General features: G+C 43.9%; 1 protein-coding gene across 2 annotated transcripts in view; it reads left to right on the top strand.

The window, feature by feature from the left end:
- LOC147420727 (uncharacterized) overlaps window positions 1–24374 on the top strand; it is a 99319-nt gene extending 74945 nt beyond the window's left edge. For both annotated transcript variants that reach the window (XM_086503928.1, XM_086503927.1), the window contains 5 exons: window positions 5826–5929; window positions 6237–6318; window positions 6428–6508; window positions 14215–14267; window positions 23417–24374. In XM_086503928.1, coding sequence (XP_086360054.1) covers window positions 5826–5929; window positions 6237–6318; window positions 6428–6508; window positions 14215–14267; window positions 23417–24089 — 993 coding nt within the window. In that variant the 3' untranslated portion in view covers window positions 24090–24374. The remainder of the gene's footprint in view (window positions 1–5825; window positions 5930–6236; window positions 6319–6427; window positions 6509–14214; window positions 14268–23416) is intronic.
- The last annotated feature ends 471 nt before the right edge of the window (window positions 24375–24845 follow it).

Genomic DNA, 24845 nt, shown 5'->3' with positions numbered 1-24845 from the left:
GCTAATCCCCCACAGGTACGCACAGTTCCATCGCGAAGGATTGCAAAAATGGAGAGTTTTCTTGCGTGAAAACTCGTCCATCTCAAAGGGGAACTGTTCCATTGTATGCGGGAGCACCCTTGACATGGTCAGGTGTGCTCGCTTTGCCCAAAACGATCCAAAACAGAGAATTACAGCCTGCTGTGTTTTTTTGCAGGTTTAGTGTTTCACACCTAAACTGCAGGACAATGCCAGGGGAGCCTTGGGTAAGCCTTGGGATGCGTAAATAGGGCTTGGGCACCTGACAATGACAAAATAGGGAATTACAGCACGTTGAAATTGACCTGCAGCTCAGTGGAAAGCTTCCAAACCGCAAGGGAAAGCATCCTCGACGTGTACTTTTGACCTACAGGGGTTTTGCGCTGTTATGCTAGCGAAATTGGGTCAAAAACCTGCAATTACAGCCATGGATAGGTTTGGGCAGCTTGGTGGGAGTTAGGTGAAAGTGTTCAGATCGGTTTTTGCAATAAGAATAAAGAAATACCGAAAGGGGTGTCAGTTTTTGGGGCCAGGAGGTTGTCGGCGTCTGCTTGGTAGCGCTCTAGCTTCCAGGCCGGGTTCATTTGAAGTGTTAATGCCCGTTACAGGTTTTATTTGCAAAGTTTTTTTGTGTCCTAAAGTCTAAAGTAAAGTTTCGGGTGAAAGCCAAAGTCTACCGCCCTATGGGCCGGTTTCATTTGTGAACTTAACTGTACCACAAATAGTGATTCTTGTGCCTTTGCCTTTTTAGACCTTAAGATTTTTCAAACTCCCTTGGATTGGAAGTAGATATCTATGATAAATGCCTTGAACTGGAATATGCCAATCTAGATATCATCCATATGCCTCACTTTTCTTTGAACATTGTCTTTTAGCTAGATACGGTGTCATTTGCTCTCAACTATTAAAATTTTCTCGTCTTTGTTCTAGTAAACTTGCTTTTGTTGTTCAATCGTGTCATCTCATTTCTTTATTCATTGAGAAAGGATACTCATTCAAAAGAATCATGAAAAACTTTTGTTCATTTTTGCATCATAGTAACTTTTTTTTTTCCCCTTTTGGAATGTTCAAGATAATATGTAGTAAATTCAGTAAAAGTGGGGAGTAAATTCAATGTATTTTCCTTTTGGAATGTCCAAGATAATATGTAGTAAATTCAATAAAACTGGGGAGCTTAAAAGCCCACTAATGGTTTGACTAAGTAACACACTATTTTGATGTTCTTTTGCTTGACAAATGCTAGCGTTTATCGTGGTTGAGTACTCCCATCACCCTTGGAGGGTGATAGAATTTCAGCTCGTTGGTTTTATAGAGTATATTCAAAGCATGAATGACCTCTATACAAACATGTACCTACTCTTGGGCACTGACGACGTGAGTAGGGATGTCATAGCTGTTGTCCAAGCTATGCATGAGAAAGGTGATAATCTTATTCTTGTTGTTTGGACAAGCAGCGAAGTTGAGGTCACATATTGTCAAGTTTGGATCTTTGTGGTTATTTTCAGCCTCTTCTTCGTAGGCTTGTAGTAGTATTTATTTATAATATTTAGTTTACACTAGGACTAAGTTGTTGTGTGGAGGCTGATTTCTAGGGTTAAGGCTTTGAGATGTCTTATCCTTGTTAGTTTAAAGTTGATTACTTGTTTCAAGTTTTAGTCAACTAAGCAGTTGTGTTTAGTTGCAAATTAAGTGAGTTTGTTTCTTTTTTTTCCTTGTTGTTTTCTTGTTCCTTGCTTTTGTAGTTTTGTGAGTGTTTTATCCCCTCTGAGATAATTCATGAGTTCGGATTATTCTGAACTTATGAAGGTATATCAATTCTCAGCCTCACGTTGAGCAGAAGACTCCTTTGCTACTTGTCTCATTTATTCACCTTGATGACACACTCTCTGGAGGTCTACCAAATCCTACATTTGAAAGTCTTCTTGATGCATCGCGATCTCCATCATCATTTTCAACACATCCCTTGGATAGGAAGGAGGTGGTAGAAGGAGAGGGAAAGAGGTCAAGAGGGACGTAGCAAAGCTAGCATCCACAGAGTCTTGAGCACCTTTCATGTCCATTTGATGATTCTTTTATTGGCCAAGGTGACAATCATGCAAGGAGTTCCGCAATGTCGAACTGCTAGAGGTAGTGACAGCCATTACTCGAAGAACTATCTACCTCCACGATTGCAACCTTGCATGAATAGTGTTTGCTTTCTTTAATACACAAGGCGCACGGTTCCACCCTAACAAACAGCTTTGTTTGTCCTTTAGTGAGAGGAGTCTTTCTTGAGAAGTACAGTGTACACACTCAAAACACAAGAAAAAAATCGGGGTTGTGATCAATGGATAGCCCAAGCGTTATTGTCATACTCTATGGATAATAGAAGATGCAACATATGACCACAGGGATAGTCAATTCACAACCCACAACCACCTTCACTTTCTCCTTGAACTTGGTGAATGTTCCTTCAACCTTAAGGAGTCGAGAAAGAGAGAGAGGTGCAGGTAATCTTGGAAAGAGATAAGGAGAAGTAGACACAACAATGGGGCCCAACCAGCCCTCTTGATGACCGACCCCATTGTCAACAAAGGGGGGTATTTTATTCTACATTGTTTGGCAACCTCTTTGAGAGTCTCTATGCTACGTACACATGGCCCTATGTGCCACGTGGACATGCTAGAGTATGTCTTCAGACTCTCAGAGCCAAAATTGGTCTATTGGGCATAGGGGCATTCTTAATCAGGTCTGCCTCCCTAGTCGCTGGTGCTTTTGCAGCCCACATTTGCCCTTCCAACCCTTGGCATCATAGAGGCACCCCATCAGCTGGAGATTCAGCCCATTGTGAGCCTCACCTAGCCCTTGCGGGTTTGACATCAAATCTGCGGCCATATCGTTGTGTTCCCCCCCCCCCCCCCTCCCTTCCCAACTCTCTCTCTCTCTCTCTCTCCATCTCAGATCTACATCTCTGTACATAGGTCTATTGTTGTTTATAGCAGATCTCTATCTCTCGACTCAGATCTGCCTATCTACCTTGAGAGAATCTATCCCTCCATCAAGGTCTATTCATTCTAAGAAAGGAACCATTGAAAACACAAGGACTCATTTACTAATGCAAGCGATTTCTCGATTTTGAGTAATCTTTTAGTTCTGTTGCATTCGACATTGGTGTAGAGTGTTGATTTTGCACTAATCATCATATTCTCATTTTTTTTTCCTCTTGTATTTGAGTGTGTTTGAGTGTTTCCCCCAAGGACACTCTTCTCATTTAGGGAACTGCACGACCTGCCATTGGGTATAGGGTCGTGCGCCTTGAGCGTAGGAAACACGGGTATTGTATATTGGGGGTTGCTGTTGTGGTACCCCCGCGAGAGGGTAGTTACCTTGGTGTCTAAGGCTTGGGCACCTTGGCATAATGGAGCCTTGCATGGTTATTTTCAACCATTATTGGATGTCCTACTCTCCGGAAGCCCAATGGCTCAATACTTTACTAGATCTAAGGTTCATCCATATAGCAAGAGATCACCAATTGCATGGTTGTATACATGCATCGGAAACATGAAAATTATGATCCCAAGTATTAGGATATGGTGACAACTGGGAAGGTGGACACCCATGTTAGTGCAACTGTTTTGGAGTGTTAGCACTGGTTGGACAATCATCATCGCTTTTACTTGGAGACATCCACCAATTCAGAAGGGGCACTGGATCGTCATTGATCAATACACAACTTTGGTGGCACATCAGGTGTAGACCATATACATCTTCTCAACAACAGGTAACCACCTATTCGGAGGGAAATGTTTCCAATCCGTGGCACCACCGCGGGGAGGCACCACCACATCCGTTGCACAAAGGAGGATTCATGTAGAGCTTCCATCATCCGGCAATCTAGTAGAAGCCCCAAGAGGAGCCTCTATCTTTGAGTCACTTGGTAGTTGGCAGAGACATCATACATAGGACTTGCCACGGTCCATGAAATTTTGAAGGAAATACACAACTTTATCATCCATTTGTAGGGATCTCACAAAGTCTATTGCATAGGGGCAATACAGGCTTGCCGATAACCTTCGTGGACCTTCGTGGACATGGACGCTAGCATAGCCATCCAGCTGCTTCATGAGCATCCATTCCGTTTGTGAAATTGGTTAACACCATCCAAGTTGGGGTAACATAGTTACTTGTTTGCCATAAATGGTTTATATACGTGTTTGACGGGTGCTGTTACAGTTTGGTGGGCATTCGGCAAAAGCAGCATGTGGCCTATCATTACCATGTCAAATGGATCACCAAATTGGTAGACATTGAGCTCGTAGTGCATTAAAACTGTGTATAAAAGCAGGGCCTCCCCCATCATTTGGCTTTGCTTATAGCGCAACGCTACCTCAATGGTTTAATATGGAATACGACCCCCAAACCACCTTAAATGCTATATTCCCTAGGACAACGTTATGTACCGTCCATTCTGCAGCCATGCGTATGGGGCCTTCTCTGGCATTTTTGCAGCAACAAGACCCCTCTTGCGTTTGCAGCCAGGTCGCCCCACCAATTGCTGGCATTTTTGCAGCGTATCGCCCTCTCACATTTGCTCATCCCTTGCCATTCAGAGGCGCTCTATCAGCTGCAGATTCAGCCCATTGTCAGCCTCTTCTAGCCCCTCCCAATTTGCAGCAGATCTGATGCATTTTTGCAGCCCCTTGAATTCTCACCCATCGGGTATCCCTTGAATCCTCTCACATCGGGTGTGCAATGAGCCCCAAATGTTCCCTTAGTGGCCGAACGTAGTCCACATCAAGGCAATTCAGATTGGTGCATGCCCTGGAGGTGCTTCATCTGTAGAGTCACCTTGGCAATAATCTCCCTAGAGGTCAGCCCATGCTTTAAGGTATATCAGCTGTTGTACATTGTTGTATGCAATGGAAGCAAATACAACTCAATAACGGGGTGGGGGGCCCTTGAGACGGCTGATTGGGACCGAATGGTGTCTTCTCTCTCTCCATCGCTACCATAATCTCTCGGAGTTTCTCTATCAGAGGTCTACATCTCCATACGTTACAAAGAGATGCATATCTCTCCATCAAGTTCTCTATTCATTCCGAGGAAGGAACCATCAATAATGCAAGGACTCATTCACTAATACAAGGTTAACAAAAAGGGTTTGATCGTGTGATTGCTCGTTCCTGTCTAAATCTTTCAACTCCGCTGCATTTTGACACTCTAGCAGAACAATGTTGAGCCTTCAAAAGAACGGCAGGGAGAAATAAGGAACGTTGTTGAGCGAGGGTTGTTACACATGTCCATCAAGAGTATGATTTTGACTTGTGTAGCATGGGAAGGGTTTAAGGCCACTATCACAATACTAGTGTGAGCATGGGGCATCTCATCAAGGCCCATGAAAGAGGTCCTGTCATAATTCATTAGTGAGCCCCTCTGCTTTTTGTACGGCCCCTTCATTGTATGGTACATTGTACAATACATTAGTTACTCATTAATCCAGGTTTTACTTGTGGATTTCTCAATTTTAGCTTCTCCACCCGTATACAGTTCATATAATATAAGGGTGGTTGTGTGAATGTGTATTTGGAAGGTTTCTGAAAATAGGGAGGTTTTATGAAAATAGAACTAGCTTTTCTGTAGATGGATGAGCTCAGTGATTTTACTTGACGTTCAGATCGAGAAGTTTGCAGGATTTTGATGTCATTTGGTCACCCTGCATATACTTACACAAAATTTTAGTTTGTATGTTCACATTCTCTAGCTTTGTGTTGATGTTGTTTAAGTCTCTGTTTACAATAAAACTGAGTTGTGTCTGCTTGTGTTGATAGGTACATCAACATATAGTTCTTCTTGTAAGGTACAACAACAGATATGGGGCGTTTGGTATTAGTCGACAAAAAAATCTAATGAGCAAAGAGTTTGCGTTTGAAAGGTAGTAAGAAATGATAAAAGGTGTTCATTGCTCTAATCACAACTCAAGTCCTGTAAGAGAAGAATTCTCAACATTTTCTATCCATTCAAAGGAGGCCTCACAAGTCCTTGTGATAAGACTTTCATTGGATTGTATAACATATTTCATGCACTAGGATTACTTGATTCTCAGGTCCTTCCTGCGAAACTTCTAAAGCGTCTATTAAATGAAATAGAGCTTTATATTCTTGTTGTAGTTTACTTTTTTTTTGTTCCAAATTTCTTGTAAACAGGTTGGCTTATGTTGTAGTTTACTTGTGTCATTGCAGTCTTTCAAGCATTGTAGATAATTTCAAGCAGGCCTATGAGAAATTTGACCATAAAGTTATTCGCATCAGAGTTGGGCTTCCTGTATGTTTTTCAGAAGATTTAAAAAGTTTGTTTCTACCTTTCTTTTTTCCACTTCTTACTCATTCTCACTTCCTTCACCTCTAAAATTAATAAACTTTTGCTTGGACAGGTAGAGCACAACACGGCGTCGTTTAATTTCGTGTGTTGGCGATACTTGTCCCTTGATCCATCTTCAACACCGTGGGAGCAAGTGAGTTGTTTCATTGTTAATCACAGAGAGAGAGAGAGAGAGAGAGAGAGAGAGAGAGAGAGAGAGAGAGAGAGAGAGAGAGAGAGAGAGAGAGAGAGAGAGAGAGATGAAATGAAATGAAATGTTATATAACGTCTTCAAAAGGCCAGAGTGACCTATGAGACCAAACTGATACAAAAGTGGTGAATCTGTTACAATGTCTGAAAAGTGTGAAAATGTGAAAATAAATGCGAAAAACTAAATACAAAGTATTAGATAAACTTCTTAGGAGCATTCTGGGTGTCTGGCTAGAATGCTTCTAATCCTTTGTTGTAGTCTCCTCCGGTGAAGTGTGCTTTTGCATCTCGGTCGTGGTCATCTCGATTTCCTAAGCTCAACCGCCCTGTCAATGAGGGTGCCTTTGGTATGAATGTGGGTACTCCTTTGTGCTCGCTGCTGGCCTCTTGGTTCTCCTTCCATTCCTGCTTCTCTTGATCCAAAGAAATCTGTGATCTGCCTCTGAGGCTGTAGTGCTCTTTGTCTTCTCATTAGATTATCCCTGTGCCGATGTAGTTCCAGTAGGTACAGGCCTAAGCACCTTTGATCTTGGTACTGCATGACTCTATCTAGAGGTCCAAAGCCTTCTTTGAATAGGCAATGGAAACGCCCACGTATCTCATAGTATACGGTGCAATGGCATATGTAGTGTAATTCTGTCTCCGGCTCCATTCCGCATAACTTGCAAATTCTGCTCTCAGGTGGGATTCCCCTAAATCTGCCAAATTCAATTTCCAGCTGGTGTGAGGATGTACGAATCTGACCAATAGCACATCTCAAACCATGAGACAGGTGGGTATCCATGTAGCTCGGGCGAATCACAAAACCATCTTCAGATAGCTGTAGGAAGTTTTCTTTGTAGTCGGCCATCTTCCTGCCCAATTCTTGTGTAGGGTCTACCCATGTCCTCTTAGTGTCCAACTGTATAAGATCTTGGCGGCGGATGATTTTATTAATCTCCGTTCGTGTGATTGCCAGTGATGGAGCCTCAAGAGAGTATTGGAAGGGGGGTAATCTTTCCATACTGAACCCGTCTCTGAAACCACGAGGACAGTTGCGCATACGAGCATGATGTATCTCCTATCATTGCTAATTTTCGAGAGGATTCGAGAGCCAATCTAGTATATTAGCAATTATTTGTATCCCATAAACCATGTATAAAGGACACTGATATAAAGGACACTGATCTGGTAAGAGCTTCAATTTCTATCGGAGGGGTAGCTAGTTCCGCTCGGGTAATCGCGTGTGGTACGGAGGCCTTGGCTCTAATCATTCGGGAAATCATAGATACCAAAAGTCTCTCCATTGACTTCCAATTATCCTGATCCACAGATGGTCCCCAAATCTGGACCCCATAAAGCATAGCCGAAGCCACCACAGTATCAAAGAGCCAAAGTTTTGTTTGTGGTTCCTGAAACTGCACTTGTGAACACATCCTCTCCAACCCTCCCAAGGCCGCATAGGCTCTGGACAATCTAGCATCCGCTGCTTTCTTAAGAGTAAACTTCGGTCCTGTAAATACCACACCAAGGTATGTGTATGCATCGGTGTACTCTACTGTATCCTAGCCATATGCAAATGTAGTTGCCGATCTCCTAACCCACTGCGGTGTGGTGTTAAACACCACAACTTTGGTTTTACCCAAATTTACCGACAGTCCGCTGTCCTCTGCGAATTTATGTAATGCATCTAACTGCCTCTGCATTCCATCTGGTGATTCTGCTATCAATACAATATCATCTGCATATAACAACAAAGGGATCCATGACCCTGCAAGTTGAGCACCTCTGTCACCCTCTCTATCAATGTAATCTGATACCTCATCTATATACATACCAAATGAAGTAGGGGATAGTGGGCATCCCTGCTTTACTCCAATGGTGGAATGAACAATGTCGGAATCCCCTTCTGGAGTACGTACATAGCCAGTTACTGACCCGTATAAGGCCATGATCCCCCAGATAATCTCTTTGGGGACCCCTAACTCTTGCATTCTGCACATCAATCTGGCCCTTGGTACTGTATCAAAAGCTTTCCGAAAATCCACAAAGCAACAATACATCCTTCTCCCGCTTGCTCTTCCTTCCTCAATAATGGTTCTGAGCGTAAGAATATGATCTAAAGTGGAATAACCCCTCTTGAATCTAGCTTGTCCTGTTGCCCTTATGCCCTCATTCTCTGCCCATCTACTCAATTTTTTTTCCAGAATGGATGCGTACAGTCGGGTCAATGTGTGACCCACCATAATGGTACGGTAGTTTCCGGGTATCATAGGATCCCCTGACTTGAAAATAGGTACCATAGTAGATAATTTCCAAGATTCAGGTAATCCTTCATACATGACGCGATTAAACAGACGAGCAAGGACTTCTGAAAGTAGATCCCTTGCATGGATCAGATGTTCTGCTACTAGACCCTCATGATCATATGCTCTTCTCGTCTTCATCTTATCAATGGCTTTTTCCACCATTTCCGTAGTAAAGAAAGTACTAGTAGCAGGGCGTGGCTCTAGCGGATCTGGTAATGGAGGCTGTCCAGATACCGTATATAATGATGTTACATATTGACCCCAAATCTGAGGAGAAGTAATTGTCGGAGGCGATGAGTGCTCGTGAAATAAACGCCAGGCCTCATGTGAGTCCTGACTCAAGAAGAGCTGATATAAATCCTTTTCCAGTTTGGCTAAAAATGCCCTTTTCTTGCGACGTACTATACGCCGAAGAGCAATCCTAGACTGCTTATATGTGATGATCCCAAGTGTAAGCTCTTTCTGGACCTGGGTTCTCGTCTCTCTGCATTCCTCGTCGTCCCCACTGTTTTGAGGCATGTTCCCAGATCCTCTCTTCTGATCAGGCTGAGTATGTGGGTATGCCTCTTGTGCTGCTCCATGTAGTATCTCTGTTAGCTGAGAAGTAATCTCCTCTACAGTATATACTGGCTCGGCTGACCACATCCTATTATAGATCTTTTCCACATAGACTGAATTGGTCTCTGGCGTGAAAGTATATCTTGTGTGTGTCTTCTTCCTTTGTACTTGAGAGGCATTGTATTGGAAGGAGATTGATAAGGTCAAGAGAGCATGATCTAGTGCAATCCCAACTGGTCTGGGTCCCACCTTAAAGTCCTCGATACTAGAAATAAAGCTTGGTGAAGTCATGACATAATCCACTGTACTGGCCCCATGCCTGTGCGGGAAGCATGTGAACCCCCTTGATAAAGGGAAATTCTCTAGACCATTAAGTATGGCCAAACCATGTGTAGTTGCCATTTCCGTGAGATGTCTCCCATATTCAGTGTGTTCTTTATCCTGTGAGTTTCTAGTAAGCCCCTCCTGTGATAAATCCACTTCTTTGAGCATTTCCTCAGAAGTATCATAGAATACTGCTTGAGAGTTGGCCGTTCTAGCATTAAAGTCTCCTAAGAGAACGATGTCTCCATCTCTAGAGAACTCCCATATGTCATTATTCAATATGGAGAAAGGGGACTGTTTTTTAGGTGAGGAGTAGACTGATGTACTTGGAGGGAAGTAGCATATAGCGATATATAGAAATCTACCTGTCTCGGCTCTCATTCTCACCCACATATACCTTGCTTGTTCATCTTTCCTGATAATCTGTAGTAGTGGTTTCAGCTCCTCTTTAAATAAGACTGCTACTCCTCCTGAACCCCGGCTACCTCGCAGAGATCTCTTGTCTGGTCGACCAGCTGTTTCCCATAAATACCCCTTCACATGTGGCATAAGCTGTCCCGGTATCTGGTGTGTCTCTGAGTAGAAAACTATGTCTCTGTCCCTAAAGCTGTCTTCAAAGGCACCTACATCTAGCCTATATGATCCATTACAATTCCACGCCGCTATCCAGAGCGTCGCCCCATAGGTCTCGCACCTTCATGATGAGCGCTTTTCCAGAACCACTACTTTCCCTCCTCTATAAAAGGCGATTTTCCCCATTTCTCTTGCTGCCCTGATCTCTGGCATCAACTCTTGCATGTGTGCCACTTGTGCCAATGTAAGGTCATCTCCCAAGAAAATACCGGTTTTCTTAAGAGTTGGCCTCTTCTTTAGAAATTCTTTCCTTATTTCTATATTCGGGAAGCGGAGAATAAGTGCCCTATCCTTTATGTTTCCCTTCTTGTCGATTCCTTTCTTACCCACTCTCCATGCACTTGTGTGAGTAGGCTCTATGATGCCCATGCGTTGTAGCAGTTCCCTCACTTCTTCATCTACATTCTCTTTGTCTTTGACTCCTGTGACCTGCACATGCAGAGCCCAATTCTTCCTTTTCTGCTCTTCCTCAATGGTCATATTAATAATGGTGGAGGTAGGTGTGGTCTCAAGCATCTGGGCCTTTCCTTTCTTCGCATCTTCAATCCATTTCTCTGCTTCGTCAACCTTTTCTTGTGTCTTAATAAGACGTTCCGCCCATGAAGATGCCGTTTTCGATTTCTGTTCATCTCCTTCCTATAGAGATTTCATTTGATCCTTCATGTCCTCGAGCTCCTTCAGCACCGAAGGTTGGTTGTCTCCCTTCTCCTTAGTTGCAGATTTGCAAGCTGCAAGTTCTCCTTTTAGCTCCTCTATTATTGCATCTTTTTCCCCCATGTGCTTTTCCATATTTGTTCTCCATGCTTCAAAACTTGCTACTGCCTCATCGAGTTTCTTTTGCATAACGCATTCTGTTACATTTACTTCGGCCTTGATTAGGTTTCGTAATTCCGTTTTCACGATCTGAATTTCCTCATTCTGTATCCCCCGGATCTCTCTCCTTAGTTCTCTCATCATGCCTCCATACATGGAGTTCCTGTAGCTCTCAACGTTCGCCTGCATTTTCTTCCTGATGTCATCCCTCATATAGTTTAGCTCTGATTTGAGCATCACCTGGACCTTCTCCATCAGTAGCTCATCATGTATCCTAGAGAGAGAGAGAGAGAGAGAGAGAGAGAGAGAGAGAGAGAGAGAGAGAGAGAGAGAGAGAGAGAGAGAGAATTATCGTCCACGGAGGTCAAATATGACCCATGGGACCGAAGACAAAACATTACAACGATTGCTTTCAGATGAAGCATAGGTACATATCAGTTAAGGACTGTCCTTGAGAGTGAGGATACAATGCTTGGGTGGTACGTTTCTATGCGTATCATTGATCGAAGAGACGGTCTCTGGCTTGATATTTATTGGTTGGAGAATATCGTTGAGCCTGGAGATTGCTTCTGAAGAGTGTCCTCATCTGTGCACCATGGTGAGTGGAGTCCCCGAATCTTGACCTTGAGGATACAATGCTTGGGTGGTACGTTTCTATGCGTATCATTGATCGAAGAGACGGTCTCTGGCTTGATATTTATTGGTTGGAGAATATCGTTGAGCCTGGAGATTGCTTCTGAAGAGTGTCCTCATCTGTGCACCATGGTGAGTGGAGTCCCCGAATCTTGACCTTGAGGCCAAGGGATTCTTCTAGTAGGTTTTCTTGTAATGTTGCTCGAATTTTGTTGTGAATCTTTTTGTGTGTTGCCTCCTGGGCTTCTGTGACAATTTGGGTGAGCGAGGTTTCGACCTTGTGTGCTTTCGCAAGTAGAGCCTTGCTCTCTACTTCTTTTGTTTCCTCAAGCTTGCACATTCTCCTCGACGAGGTCTTGAATTTGGGCCTCTAGGACTACAATCCTCGCATCTTTATGAGCTACATGATCCTTCTTGGTGCAACTGCCACCGATATAACGGTCTTGCAGGTGAGGGATATTGGTGTTTACGTCATCCTATTGCAAGGTTGTGAAATCACCCTTACTTTTTGGCTTAGGGTAGTAATCTTTAAAGCAATATCTCTATGAAAGGTACGGCAGAGTCTGTAGAGATTCATTGAGAGAGAGAGAGAGAGAGAGAGAGAGAGAGAGAGAGAGAGAGAGAGAGAGAGAGAGATTAAAGCAATATCTCTATGAAAGGTACGGCCGAGTCTGTAGAGATTCATTGAGAGAGAGAGAGAGAGAGAGAGAGAGAGAGAGAGAGAGAGAGAGAGAGAGAGAGAGAGAGAGCGAACCTCTTGCGTTGAAACCCCAACCCATCGTGCTTGGCACCCTGGTAGCCGTGTCTCGCCTTTGCGCTATCCCGTTTCGTAACTCGCAACCTTGCCCCGTGACGCCCTTGCCCTGACCTACCCGCCACTCACCTTCCCAGCCAGCCTTGCCACACCCTTGCCCTGCCCTGTCATGCCCTGCTGGCCACTCACTTGCCTGGCCTTGCCTCGCCACACCCCTGCCCTACCTTGCCCGCCACTCACCTGCCATTCCGTCAGCCCCCGACTTGTCCCCCCTTCCTTATGGTGTTCTATCACAACTTGTTTCAACATTCCTCCACTATCCTTTCATTCACCTAGGGCTGAGAGGTGAGGAGGGGAAGGTTAAGGTTTTGTCGAAAGGCTTATCCACATTGGCTCCCTCTTTAGTCTTATGGCACCTTCAATGGTTATTCCTGATGATCTTCTGCGTAAGATTGCTGACCGGATTAATATCTTCTCTGAAAGAGGGGCCGTTGGCCGCTTAGTGAGATGCTCCTACACTTGAGTGAACATCCTCTCGTGCACTAACTAGTTAGGATGAAGGCAAAATGGAACACATCATCCTACTAGGCAGAGGCACTTTCATTGCTATTCTCTTTAAAGGAACTCGCCTCTCGAGGAGTCAGCTGTACTCCTCTCAGCTTCGGAGACGGATTGGTGTTCTTGCACCCGTGGTATGAGGATTTTACTCTAGATGCTTTTGAAGACAGTTGCCACATTCTGAAATACCCAGTAAAAATAAGGATAGGTTGTGCCTGTACCCGTCTATAAACCGTCTCTGTCTCAGTCTCTGTCTCTATCTTTGAGTCTGTTCAACACTGTGTTGTTGTAGAGCACTCATTGTTGCTAACTCTGCACGGGGTTGTGCGGCTGAGCAGAGCTCTGTGGTGTCTGTTGTGGCTGTGAGGATTGTCTACTTATCCAACCAATTTGTTTCTGTTGTCACCCTCTAGGACAATCCCTCACCAAGTGCCCCATCTCATGGCATCTAAGGCACTAGTTCGGTCTACCCTAACCACAATCCTCTGCCAGTGCAACACCCCTTTCCACTCAAAAGTGATTGTATCTGAAAAGACTGTGGAAGCCACCTTTATAGATGTCAAGAGGAGGCACCAAAGCAGTTGGAGAGAGAGATTGAGGAGGATCAATAGTTGATGGCAGTTCAGGCACAGCGCGAGCTGCCCCAGGACAGGACACTTTGGATCAGAGAGAGAGAGAGAGAGAGAGAGAGAGAGAGAGAGAGAGACAGAGAGAAAATGAAATGAAATGTTATATTAACGTCTTCAAAAGGCCAAAGTGACCTATGAGACCAGAAAGTTACAATGCGGTGTATCTGATACAAAGTCAGATTAACAAAATAAATTAAACTAGGATAACAAAATATAAATACTGCGGGATCCTAAACTAAGCAGTACAATGTGACGACAATATGAGAGAGAGAGAGAGAGAGAGAGAGAGAGAGAGAGAGAGAGAGAGAGAGAGAGAGAGAGAGAGAGGGGGGGGGGGGGGGGGGGGGGGGGATGGAAATAAATTTTCAGTTGTTTTTTAAACATTGGATTGTTCGGTGGAACTGATTATCGATGATGAAAGGAATACAGCTAACTGAAATTCTCTACATGTTTAATCTAGTGCTCAGAAGCATTGGAGAAACACATCAATCAAGCTAAAAGACTTTGGGAAAGGTATTTCGATCACTAAGCATTGTATCTTTTGTTTGCTTCATGGGCAGGTGGTTTTTTAAACTTTTGGGAGAGAAACAAATCTAGCTATATTCACGACTTGATTTAAAGCGTTATAGTGTAAATATCATTTGAATGCTACGTAGGAACCATTTGGAGGTGCATAATATTATCCCAGTTGATTATTTCCTGATCACTTAGAAGTTAAGACACACAGGCCAAGTTAATGTCCAATGCTCTCTCCTCTCCACTTGTGAAAAGTGTAGCCTACTGTCCCAGGATCCGTTTAAACTGTATGATAACCCTGGCAAATGTCATCCTAATAGCAGTAACTTGGTTCAGAATCTTTGCTTGCCTCTCCCTTCTTAGTCCAATTGTGAAGCCAGTGTTATGGCTGCTTTATATCTCTTTCTTCACATATAGAGCACTAACTTTTCTGCATCTTTTTAATGATCAAGAACTTCTCTGCAATTTTGTCACAAACAGAGCAAGGATAATTATAGTTGCGTGCAACGTTATGACTTTTTGACAAGGAAAATTGCAATTGAGAAGGAAAATTATAGATGCCAGGCGTCCACATTTTGTGACGGGATTCATTTTTAAGATGCCGTGCAATGCTTATTTCCTTGCTGCACTCAAATGTGCAGTGGCGGTTGCTTTTGGATTGGCCACCCTTCACTCCACTCAAGGTTGTCCACATACTTTCAGGGTGGTTCTAAGACCTTGCCCTTTCTTTATTGATTTGAAGATCGTTAGGATGTCATGGACTTGTTTTTTTTGCCATGACTTATACTTGTGTCTGTATGTGTGGAATCTCACGCCTTACATATCAATTGTGCGTCTTTATCTTGAGCTGACTCAAGCACTAACATTGCTTGTCACATCTTTGTGCACCTGCTCTCACCATTGTAACCAGCATGCTTGCAAGGTCCTTAGTTATTTGTCAGCACTCTCTCTCTCTCTCTCTCTCTCTCTCTCTCTCTCTCTCTCTCTCTGTGGTCGTCCAAGATTCCATCATCCGAAATCTACAAGGTGAGCTTCTTTAAGCCAAAAGTGGGCGACTTGAAGAAGGGGAATGTCAGCCTTCCGTGATGGAGGAGCTGAATGCAATCAAAGAATAAGTGTGGTTCATCAAGGAGGAGGAAAAGAAGTCATCTTGGGTCGAGGTCATCACCAAAACAGAAAGTGGAGGCAGCAAACAAGTGGAAGGGAAAGGTAAGAGGCGTCTTCTACACCTACCATCATTAACCCGACTCTCAAAGAAGAGCAAAGAAGGTGGGTATCTGCCTTACATGTGAGGGTCACCGGCCTCAAGGATGTCAACAATGTTGAAAAAGAGGTCACAAGCCTCATGTCCATGATGGGGATGGAGAAGCCTTCACACACAAAGGCATGGAGGGTGGGCAAGAGGAGAGAATGCCTGGGAGAGTCCTCAAAGGATAGAGCTCTCATACTACATTTCCCCTCCTTGGAGGAGTTCTTGAAGAAGAGGCCAACCCTCAAGAAGACATGTATTTTTTTGGGTGATGATCTCACCCTCTCGCAACTGTCTCACATGAGAGAGGTGATGCTAGAGATTACAATAGCAAGGGAGAAGGGAAAGATGGCCTTCTACAATGATTGTCGGGTGGTGATTGTAGAGCGTCGCTATACATGATGGTGTGAGACCTATCGGACCATACTGAAGATGGCAACGTGGAATTGTAATGGATCTTATAGGTTGGATGTGGGCGCCTTTGAGGATAGCTCTTGGGATAGGGACATTATATTCTATTCAGAGACTCATTAGGCCTCTGGAGAGATGATGCCACATGTGATGGGATATAGATGGAGGCCACTTGCCGGATTGACACGAGATCTGAGCATGGGAGAAGAAAATTGGGGGGAGTAGCAATGTCATTCAAAGAGCTATAGCCTCTTCTACACATTGTACAAAGAGATGATCGTGCTAGATACATGTGGGTGAGTTTGAGGGCCGAAACGTACCGATTTTTATGCTACTTTCCTCCCAATATATTAGTCTATGCTCTGCCTACAGGGCAGTCCCTTTTCTTTGTCCTAGATGATGACATATGGTTGGGACAAATGTCTCCCTTTCCCCTTTGAGAGAGAGAACTAAATTATCATTGGACCCCTTGGAAGGCCAACCAATAGGCTTTAGGCACACGATGAGGGCAACATGAGGAGGAGCTTGACAAGTGTCCCTTTTGCTTTCTTTGTGCCAAGCTTGCCTTGGTGAGCGTGTGTGTGTTCTCTCTCATCCCCTAGCTTTAGGGCTCGCCCTCTCTCTCGTAGCGATGGGATTTGACTTTTTGGACACCTTACCCCCCAAGCACCTTAGTGAGCAAGCATGACAAAGCACCTCAAGCTTGGGTAGTGTTTCCACAAGCTGTCACGTGACACATCCCAACCCTATGTGTCCGTGGACAAGCTACACCACAGCAGGGTTCAGTCAGTCCGATCAAGTTAGATTAGCAGTGATCTGGCACTTTTGTGAGTCTATTCGTAGACCGTGCATGCCCAGTCACTTAGCATAGATGCATATCCTCCGGTTGCACACAGCATGATCATCGGAATTCCCATCAGAATCCATTAGCATCAGTTAGGGGAATTTTCCAGTGCATTTAGCCTATTTTCCTATTTATTGGTATTCTCACTTATTATTTTTAAGTGACTTTCCTACAAAAGTAGGTAGACCGTGCATGCCCAGTCACTTAGCATAGATGCATATCCTCCGGTTGCACACAGCATGATCATCGGAATTCCCATCAGAATCCATTAGCATCAGTTAGGGGAATTTTCGAGTGCATTTAGCCTATTTTCCTATTTATTGGTATTTTCACTTATTATTTTTAAGTGACTTTCTTACAAAAGTAGGTAGGGCAATTTTGCTAAGTTAATATATAAGCAAACCCAAGTTAGCACTTTTTGGGAGAAGAGGCAGCAGGAGCACCTTGCTCAACAAGCAACTTCTCAGCAAGACCAACCCCCGCGACTACTCTGGCGTTTTCTCCACAGAAGACCTAGCGTTTTTGCATCAGATCAGCCTTGGCGATTTGTGCACAGCAGATCAGCCCCTGCGTCATCATGACACAGCAGATCAGCCTAGCGTTTTTGCATTTGCAGAAGCCCGGCGACAGAAGGACCAATTTCAGCCCCTGGCGTTTTTGGATTTCAGCAGCAAATTAAGACCGGCATTATTCACCTAAAGTGTAGCAGATTCAGCCTGTAAAGACCATCAGTTTTCAGCCCTAAGAAACCTCATTTTTCAGCCAAGAAAACGCAGCCAAAACAGTCATTTTCAGCCACCGAAACAGTCCCGAAACTTAGCGATTAGAAGATCTCAGATTTCAGCCATCGTCGTCGTCGTCGTCATCGTCATCGTCATCGTCGTCGTCATCGGCATAGACCAAGTTGCATAGTCCATTGCATACGCATTGTACACCTTTGTGCAATCAAAGAATAGACCACTCTCGCCGACGAGAGTGGGGCCTTCGGAGGAGGGTTTACAACGTCTCTGGTGTCGTATCTCTTCTCTCTCCTTCTCTCAGTCTCATTCACTTACACGCACAATCCACTCACTTTGTTCGTGATCATAACACTCCATAAGACGGAAGGCTCTCTCCTTCCCTAAGAACTAAAAGGAACCTTGAGCGATAAAGATCACTAATCTTGAAAAAAAAACAACATTCATTCCGCTGCACCTAACACAAGCACCTCAAGTTCCCTAGTCGGCAAGCATGACAAGCACCTTAAGCATCTTAGTCATCAAGCACCTTAGTCATCAAGCACGACAAACACCTCAAGCTTGGGCCGGGTTCCCACTTCAAGCTTAGCCCTAGCTTACCTAAGGTCAAAGAACTTTTAACACTAACCTTTGGAGGTCTTCAATAAAGCTAACCCTAAGGTCTTTAAGCTCCATTAGCTAGCCTTGCTCTTTGACAGACCATCTCTCATTTGGACCCCTTTACCATTGGCCCCGTGTTGAGATAGATCTGAAAGCACATGTTTATATTCTAACCCTTGTTCCCGTTTATTCTCCCACATTAAATGATCAATTTAATGTGAGAAAATCATTTGGGTTGGTTAGATATTAGATTTTATGACATTACCTCTCTCTTGAAATCATAGTTGTGCTCGACTATGAGGTAGAAGAGATAAAGCCTTAGTCATTAGTCAATCTTGGTTAGCGGGTAGAGGATCCCTTTTTACCCTACGACATCTTTCCAAGGTCGATGAGTGCTTGGGAGAATGTTTGCTCTTTAGTCCATTTCATTCTCCCAAGTAGAGTGACAAATTCTACTTGGTGTTTGAGAAACGTCGTCATCACAAACATGATTCTAAGCATGCATACTATTTAAATTTGTGCACAATAAAAAGAGAACTAGTCTTATAAGACAAAAACATTGGTCATTTAAAAGAAATTTGTACACTTGCTTACTCTAATGTAGCATTGTAAGCATTGACAAGGTTCATACTATCCTTAAGCTGTAGTCCTTGCATCCATCTAGCATCTTCAAAAGGATAATTTTTGAACTTAATAAGATATCGTCGGATAATCTTACCATGTCGTAGTACATTGTCTTCATGCCGAAGGATAGCTTGCGGTTGTAGCACCTCTTCTTGGTCTTCGATTTTTGGAGGGTCTTCAATAATTGGTTCACTTGGTGGCTCTCCTTTGTAGGGCTTAAGTAGGCTCACATGAAAAGCATTGTGTATGAGCCAATGGTTGGGCAACTTGAGTTGATAAGCCATCTTAAGTAAGACCCAATCATTTTCTTTGAACGTTAAGGCCCTTTTGTGCTTATCAACAACAGCTTTTTGCCTTTGTTGAGAGATGGATATAGCCTCCTTAACCTTTTGAAAAGATTTTTGTAGGTCACGGCTATAGTCATCGGCAACGAAGATCTTCCCATGTACTTTTAAGTAGCAAGGGACGTTTAGGTCTTCCCTCAATTATTTCAAAAGGTGCTTTTCTCGTAGAAGTATGTACAAAATTATTGTACGGATACTCTACAAGAGGTAAGTACTTTTCCCATTGTGAGCGTTGATCTACTTTGGTAAAATAAGTCTTTAGTAGATCGAGTATCGTAAAATTGGTTGTTACTGATAGGCTGAAGAGAAATTCAATCTTTTTTTTAGATTTTTAAAGAGACCTTTTCAAAAATTAGTGGTCATTCTAGGATCTCTATCTGACACGATGGATGTTGGCAATCCCCGGCGGACAACCTAGCGTTTTCCAGCCAACATACCAAAGATCAACCTAGCGTTTTTCATCAAGGCCAGCCGAGCGTTTTGCAGACAGTCGATCAAGCTTAGCGTTAGCAGATTTTAACAACAGGATCCATATCGTTTTTGCATCAGACATCAAACCAGCCCTAGCGTTTTTGGGACAGCAGAGCATCTAGCGTTTTGCAGTTCCTCGGCGACAGAAGTACCCCTAGCTTCAGCGTTCTCAGTTTTTAGCGTATAGACACCGCAGAGCACCCCACCAAACCTTGCAGATCTCACCTTCCCGCAACAGATCCTTGCCGCACGGTTAGATCAGCAAGAGTTTGCAGATTCAGCCCGCTATTGCAGATTTTAGCATCTGCGTTTTCAGCACGTCGTCGTCGCATCGTCGTCATCGCCGTCGTTACCGACAGAGTCAGAATTCAGCATTTGCAGATTTCAACCCTTAGCGTTTTCAGATTTCAGCCCGTCTCGTCGCCATCCTTATCGTCGGCAAGTCCATAGCATTGTAGAGATTTGTGCAATCAATAGTAGACCGCTCTCGCCATAGAGAGTGGGGCCTTCGGAGCTAACCTTAACTGCATGTGGACAAACTATCCTGGTTCTAGGGTTCAGGTAGCCTAGGAAGTGTTCTGGCATTTTTATGAGCCTGTGCGCAAGCCGTGCATGTCCAGGCACTTAGAGTAGTTGTATACCTCTGATTGCACAACCCAGTAGCACCTATCATTAGCCTTTTCCACTTCATAAACCCAACCGTGCATTGTAGATTGGCCAGGCATTATTTAGCATTTTATTTATTTATTTATGCCATTTTTCAAGGTCGTGGGGTTGTAGGGGAGCATGCTCGAACCAGCATGGATTCACTATATAAGAAGTGGAGGCGCTCATTTCCAGCAGAAGAGGTAGCAGAAGAAGTTATCCAACTTGTAGTGCTTCTCCTCAGCAGACCGACAGAGAGCCCAACATTTTCAGCCAACAAGAACCTCTGGCGTTTTTGCAAGCTCCAGACCAGCCTAGTGTTTTTAGTCTCCCGCATTCCTGACCACCAGCAAAGCAGGCCAGCGTTTTTGGTTTTCAGCCATCAACACTTGCAGATCAGCCCATAGCCTCGCAGATCTCACCCTTCCACTAGCAGATCCTCATCATTTCATCAATCAGCCAGCGTTTCCAATTCGCCGCAGTTTCCAGATTTCAGCACCTAGCGTTTTGCTACTCTTCGTCGCCGTCGTCACCATCGTCGTCGTCACCGACATAGTCCCAGATTTCAGCAGCATATCAGCGTGTTCAGATTTCAGCATATCAGCCCTAGCATTTTCAGTTTTCAGCGAGTCCTTGTTGTTGCCATCGTTGTCATCGACATCATTGGCAAGTCCATTGCATCTATACCATTGTACGAGATTCGTATAATCTATAGCGTAGACCTCTCTCGCCATAGAGGGGGACCCTTGGAGGGGGGTTTGAGAATTGCCTGGTGTCGTATTCTCTCTCTCTCTCTCTCTCTCTCTCTCTCTCTCTCTCTCATTCTTAGCACTTTCATTCACAGTAGCATTCACTTTGTTTGTGATCATTGCACTTGGACGCTCTCTCTAGGAAGAACGGAAGGCTCTTCCTTCCGCAAGTAAAAGGAACCCTTGAGCAAAGTTCGAAGCACTCATCTTGAGCGCTATCAACATTCACTTCCGCTGGACCTTACAACTTATGTGCCAACATAGGACAACCTCGCAGACCTTTTCACAAAGGCATTGTCTCGTGAGAAGTTTGAAGCTTTCGGCAAAGCTTTGGGCTTATTCCCCTTTGTGGACTGATCTGTCCTCAGGGCATGACACTTCCCTATGCCAGCTCTCGCTCACCGCATCACTGTTAGGGGGGATTTGTTACCATATACATGTGGTAGTGATGTGTGTGAACACACTTAGGACCGCCAGGGCATTGTTTCCCTCACTAGGAGGTTTTTTTCCCCGTGCATTGTATATACGCCCATCACTCTAGGGCTATCTTATCTTTCAATTGCACACTAAGTAACTACTCTCTGTTGTGCCTTGAGCTTCCTTCGTGTTCTCCAAGCTGTGTGCGTTTCCGTGCAACCCTATTTTCAACAGTCGCCCCTCTTCCTCCTAATCATAGTTACCCGGAATGGCAAATTGGCAATGGGCATGAAACACCATTCCCTATTATGGATACTCACACCCGAAACACGGAACAGGGATTTGCAACGGGAGGTGAAATGGAAACGGGGAACGAAGACTTAAAAATGGCCATTCTCTGTAACTATGCAAGTGCTAATAGATTCTGTATAGAGTGCAGAGCCTCTCCCAAGAGGCAAGCCATGAGAGGCAACATATCTTCATGTATGCCATTGACATTGCGGGTCAGACATGTTTAGTATCAGATTTATGCTACCTTTGAGGAGGCTTGACATGTTTGATCTATCTTGCCATGCCATGACTGCGTGCCCTATTGAGATGGGTCATGAGATGTATGTCTCTGTGATATTCATGTATGCTTCTGGATTGATTGCATCATGACATGGGCTCATACTCTTCAACCTATTTGCATGCTTGTGAAAGATGGTTTGCACCTGAGGGCTTGTCAGTTGATGCGCCTATTTTGCTATGTTGGTCGTATACCACTTCGTAGTGAGGCATTTGTTCATGCTTCTTGAACGTCTTCTGAGGGTAGTGGCTGGATGTTATAGCAGCTGCGTACTGTTCCAACTCAAAGATTTGTTTGCTGCAGATATCCTCGTCCACAAAACCCTCACCTTATAGTTGCAGATTGCTGACTCCAACTCCTTGGGGGGTGTTAAGAGTTCAGCATTTCGTCCAGTCAATCTAGGTACCTCCCAAGTACAAGTAATAGGGAGTGAGGACACTTTTGTGGATGTGCCCGGCAGGTGTGAACCATTGATGGTTCAGCCAGTATGTGTGCGTATAAATACAACCAGTACGCAAAGTACCGAATATCGGTATGGTATTTATTGTATGGTGTGGGAAGACTGATAAATACGCGTATTGAATGCACCCTTGAGATACACTTTGCTCATTCACAGTTCAGTGGCTACATTAGAGGCTTCTAGACTTCCTCAGAGCTGCCTTACTCTCGCCCCCTATTCCCAGGATTGTGTTGGTCTCCTCGCTGGGGAGAGTATGCTACGGGGTTCAGTTTCAGACATCACATGAGGCTAGTCTAGTTTTGGCACAGAACCCCCTTACTTTCAATAGAGTTTTTTGTTATTTGTACAAGTGGAGACAAGGGATGGATCATTGGATCTAGCTGGTCTTGTTGCCAGAGTTTTATACGCATTTGCCGAGGGTGGTGCACCGTCCAATGGTGTATACACCCCCACACTCAGATTGATTCTTCACCCCTCTTGTGAAGAATCCTCCTCGATACATCTCCCTTCCTACTATCCATGGAGGTGATATACAGCTACACTCTGATCTAGAGTTTGGCAGATTAAAGGAGGTAGAGAGAATCACACTGAACTTGAAATACCTCACTCAGGGGCTGAAGCCTTCTCCTCCCTCTGCTCTTATATGCAAGAGTGAAAAACACTGCAAAGCAACAATCTCTGAAGAAAGTCATGCAAGAGAACATCACCAATCGATGTAGAATCAACTCAGGAGCTGAGTTGTCAGGTGAACTCGAAACCTCCTTGGGCTTGCACCCATCAACAGCCTCATCGAAATTGTGTCCATTTACCAGGCTAGTATTAGGTTACTTCTGTTCAGACATTTGCTTGCTTATTTGAGATTGCAACACGTAATTCTATGTTTGTTAAAGTTTTCCATATGCATCCCTCAATGCATGTTGACAGGGCACTTAACAATTTTTGTTTACGAGAATTGTTGCATTGGAATTAGCTGCTGTCTAATTTTCCACCCGAGGAGCAGTCATGTTGACAGTGAAGTCTCATGCAGGTGGCTACTAGATGGACAAAGGGAGAATAGAAGGGCAGATTCCTTTTTGAGAAATCTTGACGTAAAGAGCACTGTGGAGATTCAAGAGAACAAGTTGAGGAAACGGATGGAGTGCAATTCAGGCTCTTCAGTGAAAGCTGTGAAGAGGCGACAGGAACCTGATAAACAAGAGCCTTGCATGAAGCTCGTAAAACGGAGACAGGAGCTCCGAGAAATACCATCTGCTGGAAATGTACCAAATCAGTCTTTATCATGTAAAATAGCTACAAGATTTACTGGCAGATGCAAAGGGTCCCCCCTTTTGCTACCAAAGGTGTCTCCAAGGGAACCTCTAACAGCCTCAAAACTGTGCTCCCGTTGCCATATGCCACGAAATGTGCCACCATCCGCCAGACGCACTCCAGAAACTTACAAAAAGAAGATGAGAAAGATAACACTCAAATGTCATTCAATGGAGCTGTTTCCTGGTTCTAGCAACAACACGTGGTCGGGTTCTCAAAGTGACCACCGGACACCGAAGTTGTATCTCGATCAAGATAGAAAACACATGGGAGGAGAAAAGGGAAACATCAGGAAGTGCGAGTTGAGAATGCCTGTGGAATGTGTCGCCAGGGAAGTTCAGCAGCAAAACAAGTTGAAAAGCTTGAGGAGGGGAAACCATGATGAAGGCTGAAGGCAGTTCACAGTATGCTATTTTTGTTATAAAACTGTGTTGCAATGCGACAACAGCTAGCTGATGTCACCTTGGTGGGGGTTGTGCACTATGTAAAAATGTAATATATCTGTGCATCTATGTAAAATTGTATTATATATGTGCCTCTTATGTAAAAATGTGATATATCTCTGTATCTGTTTCATATGAGGACTGGTCTGCATAGATCGTAGTTTCTTTTTGGCTTGTTAAAACATGCCATGCAACACGTATAATTTTTTTAATCCTATTTTTTATTCGTTTTAATGAAGAGCCTCATGGACTTTTTTTTCAACTTTTTGTTTTAGAAAGATATATTTAAGTTTGTGAATGGTCCCCCTTCCATCTAGGGCACAACTCTTGGCTTTTCAATTTTCTGTTTCAAAATGCCAACGTGAGTCTTTACCTTGGTTTTTCACTTCAAAAGTCTCTTGATCAAGTCGGTCATTTGCAGTTGCTAGCTGTGTCAATTAAAATCCATAAAGTATAAATTTTTGGATACTCTTATTTTCTTGAGCTCTACTTTGACAATGGTATTGTAGGGTCAGAAAACGAAGTAAATTTCTTCCCAAGTTGAGGTAACACTTCGTAGCTGGGAGGAGAATTAGTGATCAAAACTTTTGAAAAACCTACGACAAAAATCCACCGTCATTTCTGCTTATAAACCTCATGGCAATCACCTTGGAGTTCAAAAAATCATATCAGACAGGCCTGCCCTTTCACCTGTTGAAAGCTTTT

The sequence above is a fragment of the Adiantum capillus-veneris genome, chromosome 28, assembly GCF_014529385.1.
Source record: "Adiantum capillus-veneris isolate H3 chromosome 28, ASM1452938v2, whole genome shotgun sequence".
In the NCBI taxonomy this organism is placed as follows: Eukaryota; Viridiplantae; Streptophyta; class Polypodiopsida; order Polypodiales; family Pteridaceae; genus Adiantum; species Adiantum capillus-veneris.
The sequence above is the reverse complement of the archived record's forward strand: the minus strand, read 5'-3'. Positions and strand labels throughout refer to the sequence as shown.